The sequence below is a fragment of the Atractosteus spatula genome, chromosome 12, assembly GCF_055471065.1.
Source record: "Atractosteus spatula isolate fAtrSpa1 chromosome 12, fAtrSpa1.hap1, whole genome shotgun sequence".
NCBI classification, from domain to species: Eukaryota; Metazoa; Chordata; class Actinopteri; order Semionotiformes; family Lepisosteidae; genus Atractosteus; species Atractosteus spatula.
Genome location: NC_142717.1, coordinates 1,813,871 through 1,839,161, shown reverse-complemented (window position 1 = coordinate 1,839,161; position 25,291 = coordinate 1,813,871). Strand labels below are relative to the sequence as shown.

Here is a 25,291-nt window from a genome sequence, read left to right as displayed (position 1 = left end):
TGGAAAAAGATTGAAGTTCTAGAATGTGAACTTTTCTTGTGGCTACACCATCAGACAAATTTTTTTTTTTTAGCAGTGTTCAGTAAGAATAACCCTTAGAGTGATACACCTCTATCGGTTAACAACTCTATGGAATTGTGATTTCATCAGACCGGAAGGCTGACTAGAAATTGACACATTTTCAAGTCATACCATGTCATGCTGTGTACATGACTGCTCTTGTCAACTTGTTACAGGAAGTCTTAAGAAGAAAGACATGATGCAGTGAAATGCATCCCTATAGACAGCTTCCAAACCAGGCTGTGGGGTTGGGTCTCAATATTAGATATTGCCATCCTTCATCAGGTTAAATGCCTCTCTGGGTGTAGGCACTGCTGTCATATTGCTGTACATAACATTACACAACATAACACAGTTATACCGAAAATATTTTTTCCATCACCAAATGTATTGTTGTTTTTTTTGCGTCGCGAATATTGGCGTCAGTCTGATGATATTGTATTTTACGGTAGTCATCAAGTGATGATTTTCAATCAGAGCAATTGTAGATAATTAGCAACGAATAGGTCAAATAAACTTTTATTGATCAAATGTTTTCATCAGAGAGTGAAATTATATTTTGACATCATTTGGTTTTCTGCATGTATTTAACTGCTGTATTTGGTTGAAGAGCCGTGCCTGTAATTTGTAGCTCTCGTTAGAACAAAGGAAGCACTTTCTTTATGAGTTTTGACCATGAAACTAATACCTAATTTTGGCATTAAAACCTCAATTTCCAAGTAGCCTCTGCCCTCCAGTAATGTAACAGGAACAGTCATGTTGAGTTGTCAGAGTCCTCCATGCTCTCAGCGCTTTACACTGACACTTGCCATATCATTGTATGAATAAATAATGGCACTGTGCATTTTGTGCAGTCAGGAAAACGTGTTTCATTTTTTTTTTAATCTGCTGGTGCTTTTTTCCTGTTGTGTTGAGGGCTCAGTCATGGGCCTGGTTTAATTCCCCACTTTACTCCTTTCAGTTTAAAAACCCACTAATCATGCTGCTACTGGCCTCAGCTGTCATCAGCGTGTTAATGCATCAGTTCGACGATGCGGTCAGCATCACTGTGGTAAGTGCTTCGTTCTTTCAGTTCATACTTGGCTTTGTTTTATTTTTATCCTTCAGAAACATAATTTCAGTTGTATGATATTTTTTTCTTCTGTCCTAGGCCATTATCATTGTTGTTACAGTTGCCTTTGTACAGGTAAGACTTGTGCTGTTGAATTAATTAATACTTTTATGGGGAATTAGACTGCAGTGTGGAAAACACCAAGAGTATATTATACTGTATGTTATGATACACGCATGGGTTATTTCAACGTAAAAATATATAAAGGAAAAGGTTGAGATTAAAACTTATTGTGTGTGAACTGTGTTTTCTATAAACTTTGTTATAGACTTCATTTGTATTTTCAGTATATATTATTTTTTCTCTAGGAGTATCGTTCTGAAAAATCTTTAGAAGAACTGGGTAAATTAGTGCCACCCGAATGCAACTGGTAAGTTATTTTATTTTCATCAGATTATTTTTTTTTGTCACTAACAGTTAAAAATGATGGGGTCAAAAGGTATAACATCTTGCTTTAAATATGCAGTCTCCAGGAATCTGGGCTGAAATCTAATTGAGTTGAGAAAGGCACACACCCTGGAAGTTGTAACTTGATTCACAATGGATATTAGTCATAACCACAGTACAGCTGCATTCAACTGCAGTCTTTTATAATAGAAGCATTTTTGAGAAGCAGGGAGTATCTAGGGCATGACAGTGCTGTCATGGGTGGTGTGTTTATAGACTCTGTTTGGTTTCCTTAATCATGAAATGGAAAACAAAGATCTGGTTTTGATCAATTTTAAAAGTGTTGCCATTTCATTTTTTGAGCTGTGAATTAATAAGCTCCTTTGCTATTTCTAAAAAAACAGTTAGGTGCTAATATTTTTGTTTTTATTATTATTACAAGTCTTTGATTATTACAATTGTTATTCTGTGAGGTTCTTTTTAAGCTTGTGTAAAGGGTTCATGGTACATGTCATTTTCAAGTGAAGATTTGTTTGTTTCCTCTAATGATGTGTCAAACTAATTGCGAGAAAAGGCGTACAATGACTAGAAAGCTGTCCTTATTTCCATATCAAACATGCCCAGGAGTTACTCATTTACATATCAAAAAGTGAGCATACAGCTCAAGACACCCATTCTCAATTTCTACTTCTTTTGTCAATCTTATGGTGTGAGTTTTCTTTGCACTCCTTTGTACAGTCATACTCACTGCAAACAGTCACATCAACACGCTAAACCGGTTCTCAAGACCTAAACCCACTGCTAAGAGCTGGGTTCACATTCCTTGAATTATATCAGGGCAGTTGAATGAGGCTTGTGCTGTATGCTCGTAGGTGTTGTGAAAACACCTACATGAAAATGTTTTTAATTTCATTTGAATTAAATAACCAATACAAAAAGGAAAGCATTAGGAATCCCAGATCTTCCATCACCTTTGTAACCAGGTTCTTAGGAAAGGAGACTATTCAGACTATATACTGTAGCCAATGTGGTAGCTAACTGATGCAAAGATCTGATTCAGCTGTTTCTGGCTAGAAGCCACATTATAGGCTTCAGCGACTGTGCAGCACTTGCCAAGTGTTGACAGTTTCAACTGTTAGCTTTGCGCCAGAACCTGTAATGATATAGGTAAGAGGTTGGCTTATTGTGATTCTCTAGTGCGCGGGAAGGAAACCTTGAACATCTGTTGGCCCGAGAGCTGGTTCCTGGGGACACGGTCTGTCTGTCCGTGGGAGAGAGGGTTCCTGCTGACCTGCGCCTCTTTGAGGTAGGATTGAGTGTGACTTCATTGGATGGCTCAGTGAATGACTATTGTCATGACTATTGTGTATTGGTGACCATCAGGCAGAGGCATCATGTGCAACAGGTGAAGGTTTATTCCTAGCTGAAAGGAAAAGAAAAGACGGCGGTGGAGCCTCCTTCAGGTGTAAAGGCATCACATGGACTAGTTTTTCTAGTGTCACACTGTTTGCATCCCATTTACAGTAATGAGGTTATTAGTATAGTATAGTTTCTCTTTTTATCATGCTTTTTAGAACGACTGATTAAGGACTCCCTCTCTCTTTCAGTTCAGCTGCCCTTCTTACACCCATAAAATAACACTGTACATCAAAGTTGCAGACGTTACTTCAAAGTTTAATCGTGGCTCAAGTGCCGTATATGATGTACAGCAGAACGTGCGTGAGCCAGTCAAAATGTCATGATCATTTTTTCCTCAGGTGTTGCACATCCTTAGAAGCTCCTTCCTTTAACCCATCTTCAACAACCACTTTGTCCTTAGAGGCGACACCTCGCACCTTAGTCAGGATTTCACTGGACAGGACACACATCTGCGTGCATAGAGGGGCAATTTAGTGACGCCAGTTAACCAGAGGAATACGTATCATGGAAGCCTGGGGCAGTGGCTTGTTTGCTGTTTCCCTCTAAGCTGTGGAATAGCACTGGGCGGTGTCGCTTGAGAAAGCGGTGCTTTCACTGTCTCGGACATGTGACTTCCTGGGGCAGCCGAATCCACAGTAATCTGGGTTTTCCTCGGGTTCGGACTGCAGGCCGCTGACCTGTCGGTGGACGAGTCGAGCCTGACGGGGGAGACGGCGCCATGTGCGAAGTCTACGGCACCTCAGCCGGCTGGTGCCAACGGAGACATCACCTCCCGCAGCAACATTGCCTTCATGGGGACTCTGGTCCGGTGTGGAAAGGCCAAGGTGAGTTCTGCTCGCTCCACGAAGAGCAGGCTCTGCTGCTGCTGCTTTCATCACTGTGCCCCGCACGCTCCGGGGGGAAAGAGGGACCTCCTGCCGCGTTGAAAACCTCTCTCGTGCAATCTGTGCAATTAAATCAGACAAGTCCTCTTCACAGGGATGAGAACCGACGCAGGAGGCAAACGGCACAGCAGGGGAATGTAGGGAAGTTAGTCTGAAATGTTCGAAATTGGTGCTAAAAACAAACAGCAGGGAGATAAATCCATAGCTTAATAGCTTTTATTGACCGGATAGACAGAAAGTTTCTGGTACTGTGTAAGTGTCTCACGTGTATGATGATACTTCTTTCAGTTTACAAACTGCAGCCTTTCTGTATTTTATTATTTTTAGGGCATTGTCATTGGAACGGGAGAAAACTCCGAATTTGGTGAAGTGTTCAAGATGATGCAAGCTGAAGATGTGAGTAACTATTTTTGACATCATCGTAATCAGAAAGTGAACGTATTGTAATGTCATTGTAATTGGGACACGTTCGCATTCTTGGCAAACTCATCTGTTTCTTTTTACAGGCCCCCAAAACACCTCTGCAGAAAAGCATGGATCTTTTAGGAAAACAGCTCTCCCTATATTCATTTGGGATAATCGGTGGGTTTTTTTTCACATTTCCGTGATATTGGCATAGAGCTATACTTGCCTGAGATTTGTACGTTTCAGGATATATTTTCAAAACCACCATTCTAAGGGTGATAGACTGCAAAACGAATTGTGCCGCTTTATTTTTTACTAATGATTCACTTATATCCCTTAGAGGTATTACTTATAAACTTTTCGTTTGGTATAGGAGTCATCATGCTTGTCGGCTGGCTCCAAGGAAAGCATATTCTCGATATGTTTACTATCGGTGTTAGGTAAGTAAAGCATTATGGTGAACACATCTACATGTATAAATTTGGCTCTTTAAATTCTATAAAATGTGAGTAAAACACTGTGTGATTGCTATAGTAGGCTTCAAATGTTCTGTCATGATCTATTTATTCTCTTATACCTTTTATTTAAATTCTGGTAAATTTCAAGGGTGTTGTTCTCTTCCATCATCATTATAGAACCCCTGGAATTTATCTTCAGTTTCCTTCTGACTTTTTCAATAAAAAGCCAGTACAGTGGGTATGTTAAAAAGATTGTTTTGGCAGTTGATGTGGCTCACTTTATTTAAATTGCAGATTTTGTTAACATGACCTGCAAGTCATCAGGAAGCAGGCTAATTTGGTGTCTCTTGGTCATCATCTTTTTTTCTGTTTTTGGCATCCCAGTTGTACAGAATGCCATTACACTGAAAATGATCCTGGTTTCCGAATCGGTGCCGTTTTCTGCCGTACTGTAAAATGTGTGCCGTCCCCCCCCCAGCCTTGCAGTGGCTGCTATTCCTGAAGGCCTGCCCATCGTGGTGACCGTGACGCTGGCTCTGGGCGTGATGAGGATGGTGAAAAAGCGTGCCATTGTGAAAAAGCTGCCAATTGTGGAAACACTAGGTACGGCCATTTTGAGCAGATTTCTGTTTGTTTGTTTTTCCTGTGTGACCTACAGAGTGTATTGTATGCTGTAAGTACACATAGGTGTGTGTATATATATATACATGTATATTATTGTACCTTTAGATATGAGGAACTGAGTGGTTCCTCCATTGAACTTTCAACATAGAGCCGTCTTAAAAATTAGTATTGAAGAGGGACTTGGAAAATAATTAAAGAGAATAATTTTATATACAATAGAATGGTTTTCAGATGTTCTGGCAAGTCTGAAGGGTGACTCATCAGGAATAAAAAAGGTGCTTAAAAATGAGTCTTGTTTTTTTTAATCTCATTTGCACATTGCCCATTAAATGATATGCGTCCTGTCCGACAATGAGAATTTGCATTTCACGCCTGGTTGACGCTGAAGGAACACGAGCTTGACAAGGAATTTGTACAACGTCTGGGACTCGGCGTACTGTCCAGCATGTTTTATAAATTGTGATGGTTGGGTGTTAAAATGGAAAAAATAGTTTCGTATTGGCTCTCAATATAAAATGTGTATATGTCTTGCACAGCTTAGGGTTCTTTTTTATATTCCTGGCAATTCAGTGAAATTGTAGTTAGTACATGCTGTGCATGTAGGAATGTTTTTGGAATAATTCATGCACTGAAGCAGGCTGGGGTCTGCTGTGTGCAGGACCTCATCCGGACAGCAATACGTATTGTAAAGAAGCATGTTTTCTTTTGAGCAGTATCCGCTGTTTGAAGCTGCCTGGAGAACAAGGCAGTAAATTGAGTGTTTGACATTTCCATAAATTACCTTCAGGAGCTTGTATTGCACTCAGTAATTTCAGTGGTGTTGGTGTGACTAAGGAAATGTACAGTGATATCTTTATTTGTCAGTCTATCCCTTTAACCTACAGCCAAGGGCATTGCATAGGAGATAAAAAAGAATTTCTGCGCATTGTTCTGTGACGACTGAGCCACGGTCAAAACCTCCTAAATGCCTTCTTCTCTCCTCTCCCTGGGAATTGGATTTCAGTCGTTTTATTGTTAAATTCGGAATCTGACCCCATGTTCACGCAGGCTGCTGCAATGTCATCTGCTCTGACAAGACTGGAACCCTGACAAAGAATGAGATGACGGTCACTCACGTGTTCACCTCCGACGGGCTCCACGCCGAGGTAAGAGTCGAAGAATTCAAGGCCAGAGCTGTTTTCGGGGGCGCTGGAGTTCTTACTAATAATTGTAAAATTAAGTTAATCTGGCTGGAGTAAAATGGAACTTTATCCTTGTCCAGACAGATTATTTCCTCTTGAATTTTAAATTTTTTAAAAGACAAGGAAGTACTTTATCCTTCAGACCATCTTTGTTAGGTGTGTTTTGACACTGCATTAGCTAACTTTTATTTAATCAGGGGCCATATAATTTCCACCGCCTGATTCAAGTCCCAGATAACGTGTATTAGTAAACGAAGTGGCTAGAGGCTGCCTTGATTTAGTACTGTAAGAAGTGAACCTCTGTGATAGTGGAGTGTGTCCCTGTGGCCGGCAGGTTACTGGAGTTGGATACAATGGTGCTGGAGAGGTTACCCTTGATGGCGAAGTGATCCACGGCTTTTCCAACTCCTCGATCAGTAAGATAGTAGAGGTAAGCTGCTACTTCGTCGGGCCACCAAGCAAAAGGTGTCTGGACGTTTATCCTTCTTATGAAGATTATTTTCCTTTGTTGGCTTTTCCTGACGCGCCAAGATATTTGATTGTATATTTTTTCCCTCTAGAGATACCGGACCGAGTGAGCTTATTATTAAATTATTTTAGTACTAAACTTGAGTACATTCATTTCTTGTCAGTTCCAGATGGTTAACTTTGAAAAGTGAAAATTTAGAACCCAAAACATTGGGTTTCCTTGAATGCTAGACTTGTGTGGATCTGGTGTTAATGGGTCACATGGTCAGACCACCAGGATATATTGAATTTTATTTGATTCGAAGAAGAGATTTTTAAACCTCTTATTGTCTGGAACAGCCAATATTATAGCTGTCAAACTGTGTACATAGAACTGTCATGTCCCGAACTAATTGGTTTTAAGGAAACATGAATGGATCATGATATGGTAGCCGTATTAGATTTTGACTAAAACAAACCTCCAGACTCCTGAGACTTGAATCTTGGTATACGTTAACATTGTGTTGTCTTCTTCCAATGCAGTTAAAATAGAATTTGAAATATTAAATGATCTGCTTAAACCAAGATGGCTACTTTCAACCAGACAAAATGCATAATTTTTTACAAGATATGAAAATGAAAAAGCAACTTAATTGTTAATCTGTGTATTAAATCTTATTGTACTTGCCTGTAATAAGACCTGTTATTTCCTTTTGCACATTACCTACACTCAATCAGTAAGTAAGTGTCCTGGGTAAGGCTGTCTGCTCTGCACATACAGTACTTAAAGATAAAGGACTAAGAATTGTGCCGAAGAAACTTTTTTAATGCTTCATGTTCTTTTCTCTGACTCTTGTGTTCATTTTAAGGCTGGGTGTGTTTGCAATGATGCTGTAATAAGGAACGGTACTCTGATGGGAAGACCGACAGAAGGAGCGCTGATTGCTCTGGGTATGAAGGTGAGAACACACCCTTTCTTGTCGATTCGGAGGACAGCAGCAGTGGTAGGCTTGCTCTCTCACAGTAGCACAGTGTTGCGCATTTTTGGGTTCAGTCATATTTAGTCTTGTCTGTGTTGCACTTCTGCCTTTCTGCTTATTGTAAATGCAGCACAACAATTTCTACTTTGCGGTCTTCTAAGCAGTGTGTTAGACATAACTGTAGAAATCAGATGTAAGAAGTTTATAAAGCTCCTTAGAAGTTTAATGTCTAATTTATTTGATGTTGGTCACATGCTTGTGCTGCAGAGCTACTAGCAACTTGATTGTCTTTACAAAACTCTGGTGCATTTAAACACAACATGAATTATTTTCCACTAACTGAAGAATAAAAGGAATTAAACTGATGAGTTAGGATACTATCAGGATGAAACGTAGGAGAAAGGTGCACAATGTTTTAGGGGTTTTAAGAAATTGCACTGCAATTATTTTTCATTTCAATACTCTTCTTTAACATTTTCAGCTGTTATTCAACTATACTCACCCTGCGCTGCCCTAAACGTAAATGAACAATGATCTCTGAGACAACTGAGCCAGTTGCTTCTTTTTGCTCTGTGATTCCTAAACATAAATCAAGGTCTTAGCTGTCAACTGCAGGACTGCACACAGAAACACCACCTAGATCTACACATGCAGAATTAAGAAGGCAGATTGCAAAACATTGCAGATCAAGGTTCCTTTGGACAGTTGTGTCCTACAGAGCTGCCTGACCGCATTTTTATGCCACAACTGGACTATGCATCTTTGCTGCAGCTGTCAATCGACACATCTTCTGTCTGCACCTGAGATCACTGAGATCAGGCTGTCTGACTCATCCTGTACTGCGGAAGGCTTCGGAACCTCCAGGGAGCACTGTGCTGGAAGTAGTCTTGAGGGAACTGCCAACTAATAAAATATAATTAATGCAAGTCAATCTGCGCTTCCAAAAATGTATGCACATTTTTCTTCTCTTAAATCTCTTCAGTCCGTAGACTAGAGGTGAGAAACTAACCCTGTCTATTGCATAAGCTTCTTGATAGAAGCCTTATTATATTAAGTAGGCTATTGTACCCCAGAGTATAAAGCTTTCCAATTTCCCTGCAACAATAAGAGGAATTACTTGAAATCACCATGTGCAAGTTCTAAACTAATATCTGATTATTACGTGCTAATAATATCCGAGTGCCAGTCCCTGCTATGTTAACCCATAGAAACTTACAGTAAATGGCCAGTAAGTAGGGTTGAGTTTTTCTTGGCCGTGTAAACTTTCGGTTCTGTAACCTGTAGTAAAATTATCCTCTGATGAGCCCTGAAAGGGCTGTAATCTTAGCAGTCATTGCCTAATCATTCTAGGAACTGTGATTAACTAAGCAATAAGAAACGAATGTTCATTTTATCCGTGCAAATCAATGGATCTGGGCAGTTAAAGAAAAGTGCCAGAATGAAATATCAGCATCAAAAAGCCATTCTGTTGAAGGAACAAAGGCAAGAATATCTGTTTGGTATGCTGCAGAACCGAGAGGTGTAACTAATATCGCAAAACCTGCAATTTATTATTGGACGGCACTCGGAAGATAAAAGCAGACCAACATTTAAAATCGCAAATACCCAGGAAACAAGAGGCGGAGCTGCTCCGGGGCAGGGAGAAAGGGGAGAAGCAGTGGGAAAGAAAGCTTGGAACCCTGCTGTGCTGTAGCTTCTGATTTGACAGGCGCATTGTTCTCCGCTGATATTCTCCTCACCAAAGTCAAGCTAAGATTCTCGTTCCTGGCTTCTTCCTGATCGGCACTAGTCTTGCAAACTAACATCCGTTTTCAGAGGAACAGCTTTGGCATAGCTTTCCGAACGCCTGTCTTTCTCTTGGCTTGAAGAAGTCGCCTGTCTCCGTTTGTAGGCGGTCTTGAGCGAAGCCGATGAAGCCATTGTTGTTGTATGACGTTCAGCCAAAGCCCAGTCAGTGTTCGGACATTGTTCGAAATTTGTCTGGAGAAACACATGCCATCCATTTTTGATGTAGCTGGTGTGATCCTGTAATATGATTATTGGGAAGTGTCTTCCATGAGTCTAGAGAGCCAAATTCCGCTGATAATAGAAAAAAAATTGTATTCATCCTAGAAATAGTATCTTTAAACCTTCAGTTTAGGGTTTCAGTGCCTGAGTTTTTTCCCCTTTTGGTTAACAAACAGCGAATGTTAAAACCTACCTGTACGAATAATAAAAGTAATTTACTGATTGCTAGTATTTGGAGCTTCTACAGTATATCTTTTAATGCATGGTGACAGGTGTTAATCGTGTAGCCTGACCTATCTAGGAATGGTGAGTCCTGGGATAGGAGATGTGAAAGACACATGTAGCTGCTGTAAATGATGTTGGCGATACCCTTCCCTCTAGATGAGACTTTCCAAACCAGTGTCCCAGTATTTTGATGGGAACACTGCTGTAGAAGAATCCCTCAGATGAGGCGTTAAACCAATGTCTTGACCACTTGGTAGTTGCAAGGTCCTGTGCTGTCAGTAAGAGCAGCAGTGTTAATCCAGGTCTCGTGCTTACATTTAGGAGCTGATCTTCAGTGGTAGATGGAGTGGGTCCCCTCCTGTGTGTAAAGCACATGCAAGGAATTATTAGTTCAGAAAAGTGTAAGACTCAGGTTTGCAATGAAAACTTGACTAGAATGTCATGGTTACAGTGAAAAGTGTCAGAGAATGATAGAGCACACTATCAGATCTGTTCACGTACCCAAAGCCAGTGGCTCATAGGAGAGATGATGCTAGTAGGCTATTTTATACATTTATACATTTTTTTTCTTTTTATTCTTTACCTGGAGGTGTTCAGAAGGTGAAAATGGTTTTTCTTTCATGTGTAGATGGGCCTTGAAGGTGTGCGACAGGAGTATCTCAGACAAGAAGAGCACCCTTTTACCTCGGAGCAGAAATGGATGGCTGTCAAATGTGTGCATCGGACACAGCAGGTGGGATCCGTGATCCTTTCCGCTTGGAAACCACCTTCTGTTTGCTCCAGCGCTGAGAACAGACGGGAATTTTATCTGAGTGATGTACTGTAGCTACATAACGAAAATGAACTTTCCTTTATTTGGCATGAAGCACTCAACATAGGAAATTGCCAGGTATATAAAAAGCCTTATCCTTTAAATGCCAAAGAAGCTTATGCACACAGAAAAGCTCTGAAACCATGTGTTGGTGTTAAGAATAAGAAGGCTGTGCATAAATATGATCTTTTTAAAAAAATGACGAATAGATGAAAGAGAGAAGTAGGTCATACATTGAAACAGTTTGTGTATAGGTTTAAAAGTCCAATGGCTTTGCTTATTCTTATTCTTCTTCTCTTCTAGGACAAACCTGGGGTTTATTTCTTGAAGGGGGCCTATGAACAAGTCATACGGTACTGCACTTCTTACAACAGCAAAGGACTGGTACTGCCACTTACCCAGCAGCAGAGGGAGCTCTTCCAGCAGCAAAAAACCTACATGGGCACAGCGGGGCTGAGAGGTAGGACAGCAGAGACAGGTTTCCAGAGCGAAGGCACGGCTCTCAGCAGTGATTTAGACAACCAGGCTGCTTCAGCTGTATGTGCTTTGTGGCTGTAATCTGAGCAGTTTTGAGGTTTATCCTCAGAGGCTCTTGAGGAAAAGCACTAAATGATTAATTTGTGCTTTTCTGCTTCAAAGGTTGTAGTGCATTTCATTTGCAATAACTCTGAGCAGCTTCTTCGGTAAAGATGATAAAAAATTAATTGATTTAGGTATCAGTACTGTTATTTTTTATCACATGACATTACTGGCTCTTCTGAAATTATCACTCAATCTTATTAAAACTCTAGAATTTGTTCTTGTTTTTGACTTTTGCACTCTCAGAGACTCCAGCTGCGGTAAAATGAGAATAAAGTTTGATTTTGATTACAGTCTAGCTTTTGACTGGTGCTTCTTTTGAACAGTTGAATTATATATAAGCAGGATGATTAAATCCATTTAAATGTGAATGAAAGTGATTGAAATATCTCCACAAAACACAAGGAAGCATGGACTCCTGTACACTCAGAACAGCTTCAAGAAAGAGAAAGTAATGAATGGGTTGGGTCAGAACCAAGATACACAAGTGGTCATGGGTGCAACCCATTGTGAGAGGAATGGATGAGCACATGATATCTAATACAGTATCTTTCTGTTAGACCCTTTTCTCAGTTAACCACATGACTGGTAAACCAAGCTGGGGATTTCTTTATTGCAAGAAAGATAGGAGGACAGACAAAGTTCAGAGGTTGACCTTGTCTCTCACTCACTTTCCTAAGGACAGCGACGGGCTTTTATTCTTGAAGATGAGCAGACTTTTTCATACAAAAACATACTTTTATGATTGGTCAGTAGCGGTTTCTTACCATATCAGGTGTAAACAAAGTCAGAAAGTCAGGCAGGTAGGTCACCTTTGCGCAGTTAACCAAGACCCTAATCAACTAAGACTCTATTGCCTTCCATGTCGCTAATCACATGTAGGATACATGAGTTACACCTCCACTCAAGAGACCTTGAAGACACCTGGCCAGGTGGGAGTGCACAAAACAGCGGGACAGTTCTCGAGGTTAACCGTTAACTCCTAACAGATACAGGTCCCTTCATTTCTGAACGTGAAGGATCTTGCTGACGGTCGTCTTGGCTTCTTGTCTTGTGGTTGGCAGTGCTGGCGTTCGCTTCAGGCGCTGAGCTCGGACAGCTGACGTTCCTGGGGCTTGTGGGCATGATCGACCCCCCGAGGACGGGGGTGAGGGAGGCTGTGGGCACACTCATCAGCTCGGGGGTGGCCATCAAAATGATCACCGGAGACTCCCAGGAGACCGCGGTTTCCATCGGTACGTGGCGTGTCCGTTCTGCGCGCCTGCTGGGTTAATATGCCGTCCTTGATGCTGGAACGGGAGGTGTTGACTGCAGTGGCGTTGCTGCTGTGATTTATCAACTAAACCCCCCACTTCAAATTGTAGCGATATTGAATGCAGAATGCTTGTTTGGAAACCTTCAGATTAGTGGTCAATTAAAATGGGCACACCGTATTTGAGAAGGTGATCTGAATTCTTTATTCAGTCCAGTTTTTCAGGTTTAGAAACTGTGGTCACTTTCCTTTACTATAGCCAGCCGACTTGGACTGTACTCTAAAGGATCTCAGTCTCTCTCTGGGGAAGAGGTTGACCATATGGACATCCAACAGCTGTCTCAGATCTCTCCAAGGGTAAGGGAGCAACACTAAGCATTCTAGCTATATTGAAAAATTATTTTTAAAGACCCAGCAATGCGAAATGTAGCTCTAGACTTATGTAACTTGTCTTTGTTTTAATTATTATGCGAGCTATGACAATTAGAACTGTAGTTGAGTCTTTTTGACCTAACAGACAGAGATACATTTCTTTAGGAGGGTTTTCTTTCCATTGTCCCGTTTAATTTTCTGTCTGCCTGTGATGAAGATGCTGTTGAACGCAGAGGGGGAGATAACAGGGATACGTATTTGTGTCCACAGGTGGCAGTGTTCTATCGAGCCAGCCCCAGACACAAGCTGAAGATTGTGAAGGTAGAGTATGTGCCACCGCTGGGTGTGGAGACGGTTTCTGAAATGCATTGGTTTTTCATTTATGTAGATGGGTCTGCTTTCGCTCAGCACTTGCAGTTTGTCTTAGGAATTATCTCCTGTCTACTCTTTATCAGAATGAAAGTATCGCTGGCTATAATCGATCTGTGTCATCTAGGAGACCTCTGTCTATGTAGTCTTTGCAGAACATTGGAGCTGTGGTGGCCATGACAGGAGACGGAGTCAACGACGCCGTGGCCCTCAAGGCGGCTGATATAGGCGTAGCCATGGGACAGACGGGCACCGATGTCTGCAAAGAGGCGGCCGACATGATCCTCGTAGATGACGACTTCCAGACAATTATGTAAGCCGTGCTTTACTTCCCGGCGATTAAAAGACCACTGCGCATTTAATCAGAGTGTCACCCACCGCTGGCGAGTCTTGTTCATGTGACCCCTTAGCCAAACTTGGAGGGCAGCAGACCAGACTAGGGTGTCATACAGTGTCATCAGGGCATATCACTGTCCCAGCTGGAGACGCTATATTTCACAGCTTGGGCAGGGCAGGGCAGCCAAAGAAGACATCTAATGAGAAGACAATAACCAGTTACCTCCCTAGGTAGCAGAGCAGAGCAGCAGCAGAGCCACAGCACTTTCCCTAGGATGTGCTCCAGTCAGAAGCCCTCAATTCACCTTTCAATCAAATATCAAGCATTTCTGTCAATTCCTGCTCCGAGTCAACCGCCAGGACCCTTGTTTTTTCAATAATTTCTCCATTATGATGACATAATTACATCCCTGACCACGACCTAGCTATCGGTGAAACAACTTGTATCTCCATCCTGATCTTTACAAGCTTCACTTTTAATGGGAAGTTAACAATTCTTTTGTAATACATTTGCTAAAGATGTAAGAGGTTTCAGATTTTAGCATACATTTCAATTTCAACCAGTTTTCTCCCAAGTATTTGTTAAAGATTTTTTTTTCACAGTATTGATGAATGTATGACTTCTAAAAATGATTTAAATGTTTCAGGTCTGCCATTGAAGAAGGAAAAGGAATTTACAATAACATCAAAAACTTTGTCCGATTTCAATTGAGCACGTGAGTTTTTGTTTTTATTTCCACTCTGAGAATTTACTTTTGTTCACCTCCCCTACAAAACTTGTTCAAGCTTCTTACAGTATGTTAAGACTGTATATCCTAAGACTGTTGGATCATGTTTTCAAATACCAGGTACTGACAACAGTTCTTTTAAAAATACATTCTTTTTTTGTATTCTTTATTTTTCAGGAGTATAGCAGCACTGACTTTAATTTCTTTGGCCACATTAATGAATTTCCCTAATCCTTTAAATGCAATGCAGATTTTGTGGATTAATATCATAATGGATGGACCTCCAGCACAAAGGTAACGAACATTATGCACTCAGTTCAGGAATAATAACTAAGGTTATTGCTGTAGTTGATGGATCATTGATAATTAACATATAGTTTGTAGCTAATGTATCCAAAGATCTCATCCACCTGTTTAGAAACTAGAGTGTATTTAACAACATGGCTGGGTAACGTGTTCTAGACTCGTATAACCCTTTGCCTAAAGAACTGCCTCTTGTTCTCTGTTTGAAATGCTCTTCTGAGGAATTTCTGTCTATATTGGTTTCTTTCTTTATGATCCTCTAGCTTGGGAGTAGAACCTGTAGATAAGGATGTTATCCGAAAGCCTCCAAGAAATGTCAAAGACAGCATTATCACCAAGAACCTGCTTGTGAAAATCCTGGTGTCCTCGTTGATCATCGTGTGCGGGACTCTCTTTGTTTTCTGGAGAGAGGTATCGTTTCTTTCCTTTTGTGAGCATTCGGGATTAGGAAAATAGGAGTACACCTTTTCAACAAGAATATGCGAAATTGTTGTTTTAAAGTAGAGATGAATGTATTATTGGCAATTATAACATCATCATCTGTTGAACTAATAAAACAGTCCCTATTATAAAGCTCAGTGTGGGCAACATTACTTTAAATTTGCGGAATTTGAGAATCTACACTGTAATACAAAAATGCTGCGTATTCAAAATATGATACGTCATTGGATTCGTTTGGTTTTTGCCAGCAGTAGCATATTGCACTCCCCTTTCGATGCAGTAAACGCATTGGTTTCCTTAATGTTGAAAATTAAGTCTTGCGCTCGCAGTACAGTAGTTGTAATCCAATATTTTAATCAAAGTGTATCGATCTCTCCCACAGCTGCGTGATAATGTGATCACTCCTAGAGACACGACAATGACCTTCACGTGCTTCGTGTTCTTTGACATGTTCAATGCGCTGAGCTCAAGGTCACAGGTAATGTAGTTACATTTTTTTCAAATCCTCTGTGCATCGTTCATGGTTGATGATACAAGGTGGCCCAACAATGAGTTCTGTCCAGCTCTGCTTTAATTCCAGTGAAAAGAGTGTAGTCTGGCAGAGTGGTATGCTGTTAATTCCAGCTGTTGGATGCTTGAGTGTCTTGAGCTCCCTCTGTTAGGAGTTTGTATTTTATCCCTGAGTCTGCAATAGCCTTCGACCAGGTCCTTCAGTTCCCTCCCACCTCACAGAGACTTTTTGCTCAGTTAGCTGTCCTCTCTCGATTGTGCCTTGTGTATACTGTATGTCTGCGTGCCCTGTAAGACCCTGGCGTCATCCAGGGCATAGTCCTAGCTTGTGCCCTGTGCTTCTGGAATAGCCTCAGGATAGCCACAGCCTTACGAGGAATGCAATCTTTAATAATGGATGACACGATGGTGTTAATTGAGTCGGGCGAATGGAAAATGGTGATTTGTGCTTTTTCCTTGGCACAGTGTATTGAATGAACATGTCTGCATTGGTATAATTGCAGCTTCCAACTCTTTAAAGCTTATATGCAGTCTCTTTTAACAGAAACAATAGTGAACATCATGTTTTAAATGCTTTGCTTATATTAGTTTCATGGGCTACTTTATTTCACCGTGATTTAAAACGCTTACAGATAAACCGGGCGTTATGTCGGGCGTGCGAGTCGGAATCGATTGCCCCTTGTTAATTTTGTGAACTTGGCAGACGAAGTTCGTCTACGAGATCGGCTTGTGCAGCAACAGGATGTTCTGTTACGCGGTCCTGGGATCCATAATGGGACAGCTGCTCGTCATTTACTTCCCACCCCTGCAGAAGGTTTTCCAGACAGAGAGCCTCAGCATATTCGGTAAGATCTACCTTTGGAGTCATCTACCACGCCTTTGAACTAATTTACCTTTACCAGAACGCACCTACAATGGCTTGACATTATGTACGTTTCCTGTATGTCCTCCATTGTAGATGAGTCTGGCCTGCTGCAGAGCAGTGTTCACGAATGATTAGAACAGAATGATTACCGCTTGTCCTGTATGCTCCCTTGTGGTATTCATTTTTTTTTTATTGGTGTGCCTTTTCGTAATTAGGTTTGGAAATAATTGCTGTGCGGCGCTCGAGATTCTGACAACTGTAGTAACCAATTTTGTTATCTTCCAGACTTAATTTTCTTACTCGGACTCACGTCCTCCGTGTGCATTGTGTCTGAGACCATAAAGAAGATCGAGAGAGGCAGAGAACGAAGCCAGAAGCCTGAAGCCTTCTTCCATGAAGTATGATGCATATTGTGTCTTTGATAAAGGAACAGGCAATGTCTACAGACAGAAACAGACTGGAAATGACTTGCAGCAGGTTCTATTGCCATTAAGGGTTTTTATTTAATTCTGTTTTTTGTTTTTTCCAATAATAAATCTGCAGGGAAGGCACTAGCTAAACTACAGGAACTGTAGTGGCGACATATTTCCCTTTAAGATTTGGTGTGCTGCTTCAAGACTGTACAACCTTTCAGAGTATCTGAAAGCCCTTATTTATTAAATTACTGTTTGGGTGTCAGTTTTATTTTAAAGGTGTTTTATTCTTTCAGAAAACCAGATGGATTTTGTTTTGTGAAACGGCAAAGATGTTACATTCAGGCATTCCAGCTGATCTCGTTGCAGCTCAAGGTCTTTTTTGCTACATTATTAAACTACACAATAAGAATAAGTAATTGTGGAAATACTTTGTGCTTTCATCTTGTATGCAAACTTTGGAGGAGGTGACCACTATTAAACCATGTATTTTGTGAACAAAGAACCTTTTTATAAAACACAAACATTTTCTGTTTGTCTTTATATTGAGTATGTGTGAAAGCATGGTCAAGTGCTGGATTTGTATGTATACCTGGATCTATTAAAGTCTTTGTTTTGGGTAAGAATCGGGAACAAAGTAATTACTCTTGTGTTCGGTTCTCAGATGTTATCTGTTTGAGTGATTTCTCTTTAAATTTATACCCTTTCTGGATAATGAAATTTTCATTATAAGTGAGCACATAGGGCACTTAATTTTTTTTAAATCGCACCACACTGAAAAAACCAGTAACTGTTACAGAAGGTACAACAATGGACGGTATTTGAATTTATAAATGTTTTATACTACAGCACCATTAATAACTTTTATATCTATGGGATCTATGTCCATTTGCTTGATTTGTAGTGTCTCGTGTTTGAGAAAGACTGGATATAAAAATTGCTTTTAAAATTTTGTTGAACCTTCCCATGTTACGTGTTTCACACATACATAATGGGCTTCAGACGTACATAGGGCGTATATTCATCTTGGCCAACTGGGCCCATGAAGTGTTTTCCTGAAATTGAGCACCAAGCCTTATGGACTCACTGTAGTAAAGCATTTTTTTACTTCCCTTTTCACATAGATCTTTGATTTGCAGCTCAGGCTTTTCCCTGGTCAGATTAATTCACTGGTCTCACTTGTGCTGCTCTGCTCTTTAAACAGATAAAAGCAGTGACTTGAGTGTGCTTTGTTTAATGTGTGTACAGCTGACACCTCATTCTGTTGACAATGTATGAAATTAATCCTGTATATTAAAATTTTTATAAACCTTTTCATCAAGTCTCTTGTTTGTTGTTGGGCTGAAAAGACTGAATAAATTATGATTTACAGAAAAATGTATCGGTATTTAATTCAAATGTGTTATTCACATAATTACATTTCAGTGAAGACAATAATGATTTTTTTATTCATTTATATTTTAATATATTATTAAAATACAATATAAAATAGGCAATGGTAGATGTACACAGTGTGGTAGATTATTTTGATTTCCCCAAACTATACTGCACAAAATGAGCTTTCTTGGCAAGATTTCTTGTGCAAGATTAGGCTCTCATTTCTGTAAACAGGACCTTAACAAATAAATTTGTTTCATCTTTAGGTCTAAATAAACTGTCTATTCATCAAAAAGCATTTGCACCTTATTACCTTTATACATTGACAAGTAATTTAAACATTGCACAACCTGGGAAACATTTTCGCTTGGCATCATTTTTCACAATGGTAATACTATATGCCAGTTTTCTTCCGGTGCCGGGCTTTTTTATTGATATTAATTTTTAAAACAATTGCACTTAATTACACTTATTTTCTACGGCTTTGCAACAGCTCTTATTCATCTCACTTGCTGGGCAGAATGAAGAGATGGATTTGATTTATACTGCAGTTAACTGCATCATACCAGTTAACTTTGTTTTGCTACCAAAAGAATTCAATTACAAACACCTGCGTTTCCCGTTAGAGGACTTACCAGCTTCAGTCTGAAAATATGTCTGTACAACTTGCAGGTGGATGAGCAGTAGGTCACGAGAACAGTATAGCAACTGAAGACTCATGTCGAGGTTCTTGGGCATTCACCTCTGCTTTTACTGACACCTTAGAAAAATAAAAACTTACACGTATAAAATCTACACCAAAAGCATTTTACCAAGAGATTTTTACAAAAAAGTATAACTGTTTCAGCGCGACTTCAGAAACAGGCAGTGTTAAGAAAATGTCTCCTTGGGTGGTACAGTACAAAAAGGGGTAAAAACGCAGCTCAGTCCTCGTCGTCCTCGACCGCCAGGAGTGAAAACCTGTTGGCTGCGTCGTGCACGGCGGGAGGCCTCTGCCTGTCCGCCCCGCTCTGCGTCTGCTCCGCCCGCGGCCGGGGGGGCCTCTTGGCTCTTTTCTTGCTCTTCCTGAAGAAGAAGTCTGGGGGCACGGTGGCCAGCACTGCCCCCAGGAGGGTCCTGAAGGTCTGCAGGGCCAGGGCGGACCCCGCCAGCAGCAGCTCCGGAGACCGCCCGCCCCTCAGTTCCCTGACCACCCGGTGCACAAACGTTCCGCTGTAAACCCTGCGAGACAACGGCACTTGGCTCCTTAGGGAACAAATCTATAAACTAATCTTATAAATGCTTCATTAACAATTTTTTTTATATGAATGCATGTGAAAGATATATCCTCCATACTGACATTTGATTTGCATGCTGGATTTCTGCTACAACAAAGGTCTTCAGCTAAAACCAGCAACAGCTTCTCCGCTGTAGGGAGCTACATAAAATGGGGAAACAAGGTAAGCAGATGTAATCTTTTCCTTTCTCGAAAGCAAGCGACCCAACAGGACCAAAGCCTTCTACTCCTTCCAATGAAGGGATCATCGCCAGCTCGTGTCAAATAGCCACTTCTTGGTCCTTTATACTTTACATTGTCAGTTTTAATTAGCGCTGTTTATTGTAATGAAATTGTACTGCATATTTACCTTCCTTTACTACTACAAACATATCTACTCTCTGAAAACACAAATTTCCAGTTAAAGCCATTAATCTGAATTCAAACAATGTTTGCTTAACTAATGACTTTCAAAGAACACTCCCCTTTTTCGTCAAAAGGAGATGATGGCGTTTTAAAAAAACAGTGGTACTAAACAAGACACGACTTGATGTAAATCCCCAGTTTCAAGATTAACGCCAGACACGCTCGTACACAAAGCTAGGCCTGAACGGAAACGTGCCTGCAAGCTAATCCGAATACTTCCTACAATCTAGAAGACATGTCACCGATTCACGATTGCCGTGAAGGAGAGAAGTGAAGATGAGTTTTTGATATTGTTCTTTAGCTACAGCGGCCGACACCGTACCCTGAGCAGTCTGGCTCCGGGAAGGGGCAGCAGAGCAGCTGGTTCAGATAGTGGCTGGTCAGCAGGGCAGCCTGCCACTGGCTGTACACGTGGGCCGCATCCATGTCCAGGCCCTGCCTGTCCCCCCTCCACACCCGCAGCCTGCACAGCTTCTCACGCAGCGCTCGGACGCCCGGGCAGGAGGCGGCGCTGCCTGGGGGGGGCGGAAAGAGAGATCGTTTCACGTTCTCTACACAGGGAAAAGCCAACAGTTCAACAGCAATTTGTAAAGAGCGGAACATGATACAACCTACAGTCCCAGCACCGACTCCAGCCACGTTAGAATAAAGGTCAGAGGAGCACGGATGCTGTTCTAAATTCAGCAGGGTCCCTGTTAGTATTCTTACACACACAATCCATACAGCAACTTCATGCTAGTCTTCTCTAGGGCAATACCAAAATAATACCAGCAAGTCATCGCACATGTTTGAACCAGGGAATATAACTTGTTTCACGGCTTTATTTTGGACATTTTGATGCTCTTCATAACAACTAAGATGTCATTTTGAAGTGTTTACAAATTGCATGATTAGTACAGGTTAAGTCAAGAATACAGGCTGTTTGTGGTATTTGGTATGTTTCTGGTATTATTTTGGTTTGTTGCTGACTAGAGCCACATTATTGTTACTAGATGTTAAGATTTAATCAAAACACAAGCATATTGTCAAAAACAGACAAGTTAGAAAATAAGGTCAGTTAAAAACCGGTAAAAAAAACCTTCACTCCTTTAAACAATTTGATTCATTATTGTTTAGTTAAAAGGGCTAAGCTGGTACCCTTCATTATTAATATGGTAGTAATATCTCATTTCTGACTTTTTAATTTCTGCTATGTAAGTACACTGCCATTCTTGTTCTACGCTGGCTCTTCTAAAGGGTGTATATACACCAAGAATACCCAAACCAATGTCACTGCTGTACTTGGTTTATAAAACTATTATATATAATAACACTTTTAGAAAGACTGTCCCAGAGCTGTTCACTACAGCTGGCTTGCTATCCTTCAGGTATCCCCAGTCATTCCCCAGCCCCACCAACAACCCCTGCTGTGTAGCAGGCAGGACTTCATTTCCAGGAAACAGGCCTACCTAACCTGCAGAGTTCTCCATAGACCATGCCCAGCAGCAGGGCCTGCAGGTGCTGCAGCTCAGGTCGGGGCTTTGAGTGAGTCAGCCAATAGCAGGTGACAGACACAGGCAGGCTGAGGTGGGGGGGGACAGCGTGCAGAACAGAGGGTTTCACTCCCAGCGTCTCCAGCAGGGTCTGAAGACGAACTGCTAGAGGCACCTGCAAAACAAGAGATATTAAAATATCCTCAACGTGAGCTATATACTGATGCTTTCGCAATGCAGCTGGCAAACCAAATATCTGCTTGATTTTTACATCCTGCTTAGCTCTGAGCTGCACGTGCTCACTCCAGAATTAGGATTTGTGCCAGATAAACCTCACATTCCCTCCCCAAAGACAGAATAGAAATTTGCTGCTGCTTCCAAACAAAAACAATCACCCATTCTAGTCAGTAGGACACACGTAGAAATGAAGCTACAGCACAGAAAAGCCACATGCTGCCCCTGTCAGCCTCACAAGCAGGTGAGGGTGACAAAGACCACAAACAAGAGAGGAACAATCCTTGCAATGCATACAAAAGCCCAGCGTTACTGATAAAGCTTTGCTTTGACAAATGTGTAAGGCATGTGTTTTAATCTTCTAACTAAGCGCTTGTTTTCTGTCCAGAGAAGACACTGGTTATTAACAGAACAGGCAGAGATTAATTCCATGCTGAAAAGTAGGAAGAATGTTGTGCTTCCTCTTTTTAGTTTTTAGCGTGGAATCAAGCTTCAGTTGCTCCTTTGCAGCCAGCACACGCAGATGCAGATCAAACAATGAAATTGCTTTTTAACATGCCCCCTTTGTACAGGACTCGGTGTACAGTTGGTCTGTGTGTACACTCCAATCAGCACCTCCAGTCCAAGGCCAGCTCTTAAGGTTGTCTCAAGCACATCAGATTGCATTACACTGCCTTAGGCCACTGCCTTTCCTCTAACCCAGTATGTGATTCGATGCCCATGCCCATTACTGCTTTAACTCCTCACCCCTGAGGCTTGTGCTTGGCAGAATCTATTATATGCACATGCATGGCTTTAGTTTTGAGGCATGTTGGGCTGAAGGCTTTGTGTTTCGAAGGTTAAAAAATGCCTCTCTGAACGGTACACAAGTCCGTAGGCTTGCAGTGACCAACTGATGCTTGCTTTGCTTAAGCACATTTTCTAACATCAATGTCAATGAAGGGTGAACTGGGTCCACACATCCTACACAGTCCTGACAACGATTCCCCTGACATGTTTTCCATGTGCCATTTCCCACTGGCCTGTCCCCTCAGGTTGGGATTACCTCCGCCAGCTTGTCCAGCAAAAGTTGCTCGGGGGATCTCGGTAGAACAGCTTGAACTGAAGTGCTTCTCAGGTTTAAATCTTGCCTGTCGAACTCCTCCACAGACAATGTGCTGCTCTTGTCTTTGTACACCTTGTTCCAGCCGCAGGCGGTCTCCCCCGAGAGGTGTCTTTTCCAGTTGAGCAGCAGTCCATACAGCACCTGGCGGATGGGCAGGGAGCACAGGTTGCTGCTGGGCAGCGCGCAGTTCTCCACCTGGACGTGCAGCAGCACCCGTTCCAGGACCAGCACGTCGATGATCAGCGAGGAGAGCTTCCCTCTCCCTAAAGCCATCAGGATCCAGTCCGGCAGGCAGGCTATTACTTCCGGCACGTTGGACACCGGTACTCCATCCGTGAAGAACTTCGCAAGGTTGCTCGTGGACAGCTCGTATTCCTTCATGGAAGAGGACAGGAGCTCCTGGAAGGAGCCTCTGTGGCCTTTGTGGCCAAGGTACTCAACCACCTTCTCAACGGCTTCTTCTGGGCCGTCAAACTTTGAGAGCCAGCGGAGGAGGCCGTCAATTCGGGCCTGGGTCTTCCCAGATACGGGCAGGGTCCCCACGGGGAACTTCGCCTGGCTGAAGAACACCTCCATATCTTGCAGGTGGACATAGTCATTGCCCATGATGACCGCAAGCAGGGGAAGGAGCTGCTTGTTCATGTGACCAAAGTGCGAGCAGAATTTGTCCACGGAGAAGCACAGGGCAGGGACGTATTTTTCCGCCGTGTCGGAGCACACCCTTACGTTATTCCACTGGAAGTCAGCGAAGGGACAGTAGCCGTTCTTCAAGTCGAAGATGCAGAAGTCACTGTCGCTGGCCAATACCGAGCAGCTCCACTGGTTGGCCAAGCAAGCTATCTCCCAGTCTGCCTCTGCCACACACTGGACATACGGCACCTGCAGTCTGGAGAGCACCTGCTTGAACACCTCCTTGGTCAGAAGTGGCAGCACGGAGCCGTTTGACCCCCGGGACAGGGCATGGGACTCCCTGATTCGGCTCTGGGCACGCTGCTTCAAGGTCCCGAACTTCTTGTCCGTGTAGTCAATGCCACCGTCAAGCACAACAAAGGGCCTTATACTGCAGGCTGACAGGGCTTCGAAAAAGCGCCGGGCGAGCTCCGCAAAGCTGTCGTAGTCTCCGCCGTGCTGCTTGTCCAGACCCGAAGTAAAATAAAGCCGAAAGTACAAGCCATTCCCGTCGATGACAATTCTCGTGTTTCTTAGCTTCAACTCAGTGAAGAACTCCCTCTTGCCCTCGATGTAACTTGTAAGCCCTTGGACCCCCATGGTGACAGCCCCGGACTCCTGCAAAAGAGGGCAGCAGGATGACAACCGTTAGGAGAGCAGAGCCGACGGGAACACAGACAACAAGCTCAACGGGTCCGTCTCCTCGCCGCACAGGGGCACAGAACCCTGCTCCCTGCCCATGGGGCTTTTATCAACAGGGCCCGACAGGCGAGTCTGGCATCAGAACTCTCCAACGCCTCTGTTCAACTCGTCTTCACTTGTCCCCGATCCCCGCTCTGCGCCCGACTGATGGGACGAAGCGCCGAGGCCGGGGGCAGTTCGTCCACGGGGTGGAGCCACAGCCACAGCCACAGCCCCAGGGGGTGGGAGGGGCAGGTGGAATCGAGGCTCGCCGCAGGGCCGCGCCATGTGCTAACCCTCACTCCGCGAGTGGGCGGCCCTGTCCAGCACCCACGCTGGACATCGGGACGCGGGGCTACTGCCGCACGTCTTTATAAACCCGTGACCTACGCCTGTATACGCCGCCGTCTGGACGGGGCGTCGCTGAAGATTAATGCTGTGCTCCCTGGCGCCCCGCGCTGGGCACGGGGAAACCTTTGCAACGCCCTTTCGTGCGGGAGGGGGGAAAAATGTGGTGGAAAGGAAATGTCCCGTGCAGAAAAATACAGCAACACATTCTAATTTAATAGGGTTAGAAGTTGTTAGCTTTATTATATCTCGCTTACAGATGTGGGCTCGGATGTCTAACTGGGGAACTGCCTCGCAAGTCTCTTTAATACCGAGGAGAGCCGGTGCCTCCGGGTCTGAAGGGCAAGACGCAACACAGCGCGTTTTAACTCGGGGTGCCCAAGCGCACCGGCACACCGAAGCACCGCCGTCACAGAAAAAAAAAAACAGAAACAACTGAATGTCGAGAAGCCTGACACTCACTGTGGCCAGCACACGCCACCGTCTGCACGCCCAGCCCTGCTCGGCTTCATCAAAATAAACTCCGAACTAAAGACTCCCCATTTCCTGAAGCTGAT

General features: G+C 42.7%; 2 protein-coding genes across 2 annotated transcripts in view; one reads left to right on the top strand and one right to left on the bottom strand.

The window, feature by feature from the left end:
- Positions 1–18,488, top strand: part of atp2c1 (ATPase secretory pathway Ca2+ transporting 1) — a 34,020-nt gene extending 15,532 nt beyond the window's left edge. Inside the window, exons 4-27 of the mRNA XM_088928949.1 lie at positions 1,022–1,111; positions 1,211–1,246; positions 1,480–1,541; positions 2,756–2,864; positions 3,646–3,801; positions 4,189–4,257; positions 4,368–4,443; positions 4,640–4,706; positions 5,203–5,327; positions 6,396–6,493; positions 6,864–6,959; positions 7,846–7,935; positions 10,817–10,921; positions 11,303–11,459; positions 12,643–12,813; positions 13,090–13,187; positions 13,473–13,523; positions 13,718–13,884; positions 14,555–14,623; positions 14,813–14,929; positions 15,202–15,349; positions 15,762–15,857; positions 16,593–16,734; positions 17,040–18,488. Of these exons, the coding sequence (XP_088785075.1) occupies positions 1,022–1,111; positions 1,211–1,246; positions 1,480–1,541; positions 2,756–2,864; positions 3,646–3,801; positions 4,189–4,257; positions 4,368–4,443; positions 4,640–4,706; positions 5,203–5,327; positions 6,396–6,493; positions 6,864–6,959; positions 7,846–7,935; positions 10,817–10,921; positions 11,303–11,459; positions 12,643–12,813; positions 13,090–13,187; positions 13,473–13,523; positions 13,718–13,884; positions 14,555–14,623; positions 14,813–14,929; positions 15,202–15,349; positions 15,762–15,857; positions 16,593–16,734; positions 17,040–17,158 (2,514 nt within the window). The 3' untranslated portion in view covers positions 17,159–18,488. The remainder of the gene's footprint in view (positions 1–1,021; positions 1,112–1,210; positions 1,247–1,479; positions 1,542–2,755; positions 2,865–3,645; positions 3,802–4,188; positions 4,258–4,367; positions 4,444–4,639; positions 4,707–5,202; positions 5,328–6,395; positions 6,494–6,863; positions 6,960–7,845; positions 7,936–10,816; positions 10,922–11,302; positions 11,460–12,642; positions 12,814–13,089; positions 13,188–13,472; positions 13,524–13,717; positions 13,885–14,554; positions 14,624–14,812; positions 14,930–15,201; positions 15,350–15,761; positions 15,858–16,592; positions 16,735–17,039) is intronic.
- A 107-nt stretch (positions 18,489–18,595) lies between these two features.
- Positions 18,596–25,279, bottom strand: LOC148822515 (single-strand DNA endonuclease ASTE1-like). The gene is made up of 5 exons (XM_088928950.1): positions 25,197–25,279; positions 22,977–24,323; positions 21,674–21,872; positions 20,548–20,740; positions 18,596–19,765 (listed from the first exon to the last, which is right to left on the bottom strand). The coding sequence occupies exons 2-5, from the start codon at positions 24,303–24,305 to the stop codon at positions 19,468–19,470; spliced, it is 2,019 nt and encodes a 672-aa protein (XP_088785076.1). The 5' UTR covers positions 24,306–24,323; positions 25,197–25,279; the 3' UTR covers positions 18,596–19,467.
- Between the last annotated feature and the right edge of the window lie 12 nt (positions 25,280–25,291).

Excerpts from the sequence above, each read along its gene's own strand:
- LOC148822515 (XM_088928950.1), bottom strand. The coding sequence starts at position 24,305 with ATGGGGGTCCAAGGGCTTACAAGTTACATCGAGGGCAAGAGGGAGTTC. Across the intron at positions 20,741-21,673 it reads TGGAGAACTCTGCAGGTTAG|GCAGCGCCGCCTCCTGCCCG; the intron begins GTAGGCCTGTTT and ends CGCCCCCCCCAG. Across the intron at positions 19,766-20,547 it reads CCGGAGCCAGACTGCTCAGG|GGTTTACAGCGGAACGTTTG; the intron begins GTACGGTGTCGG and ends GTTGTCTCGCAG.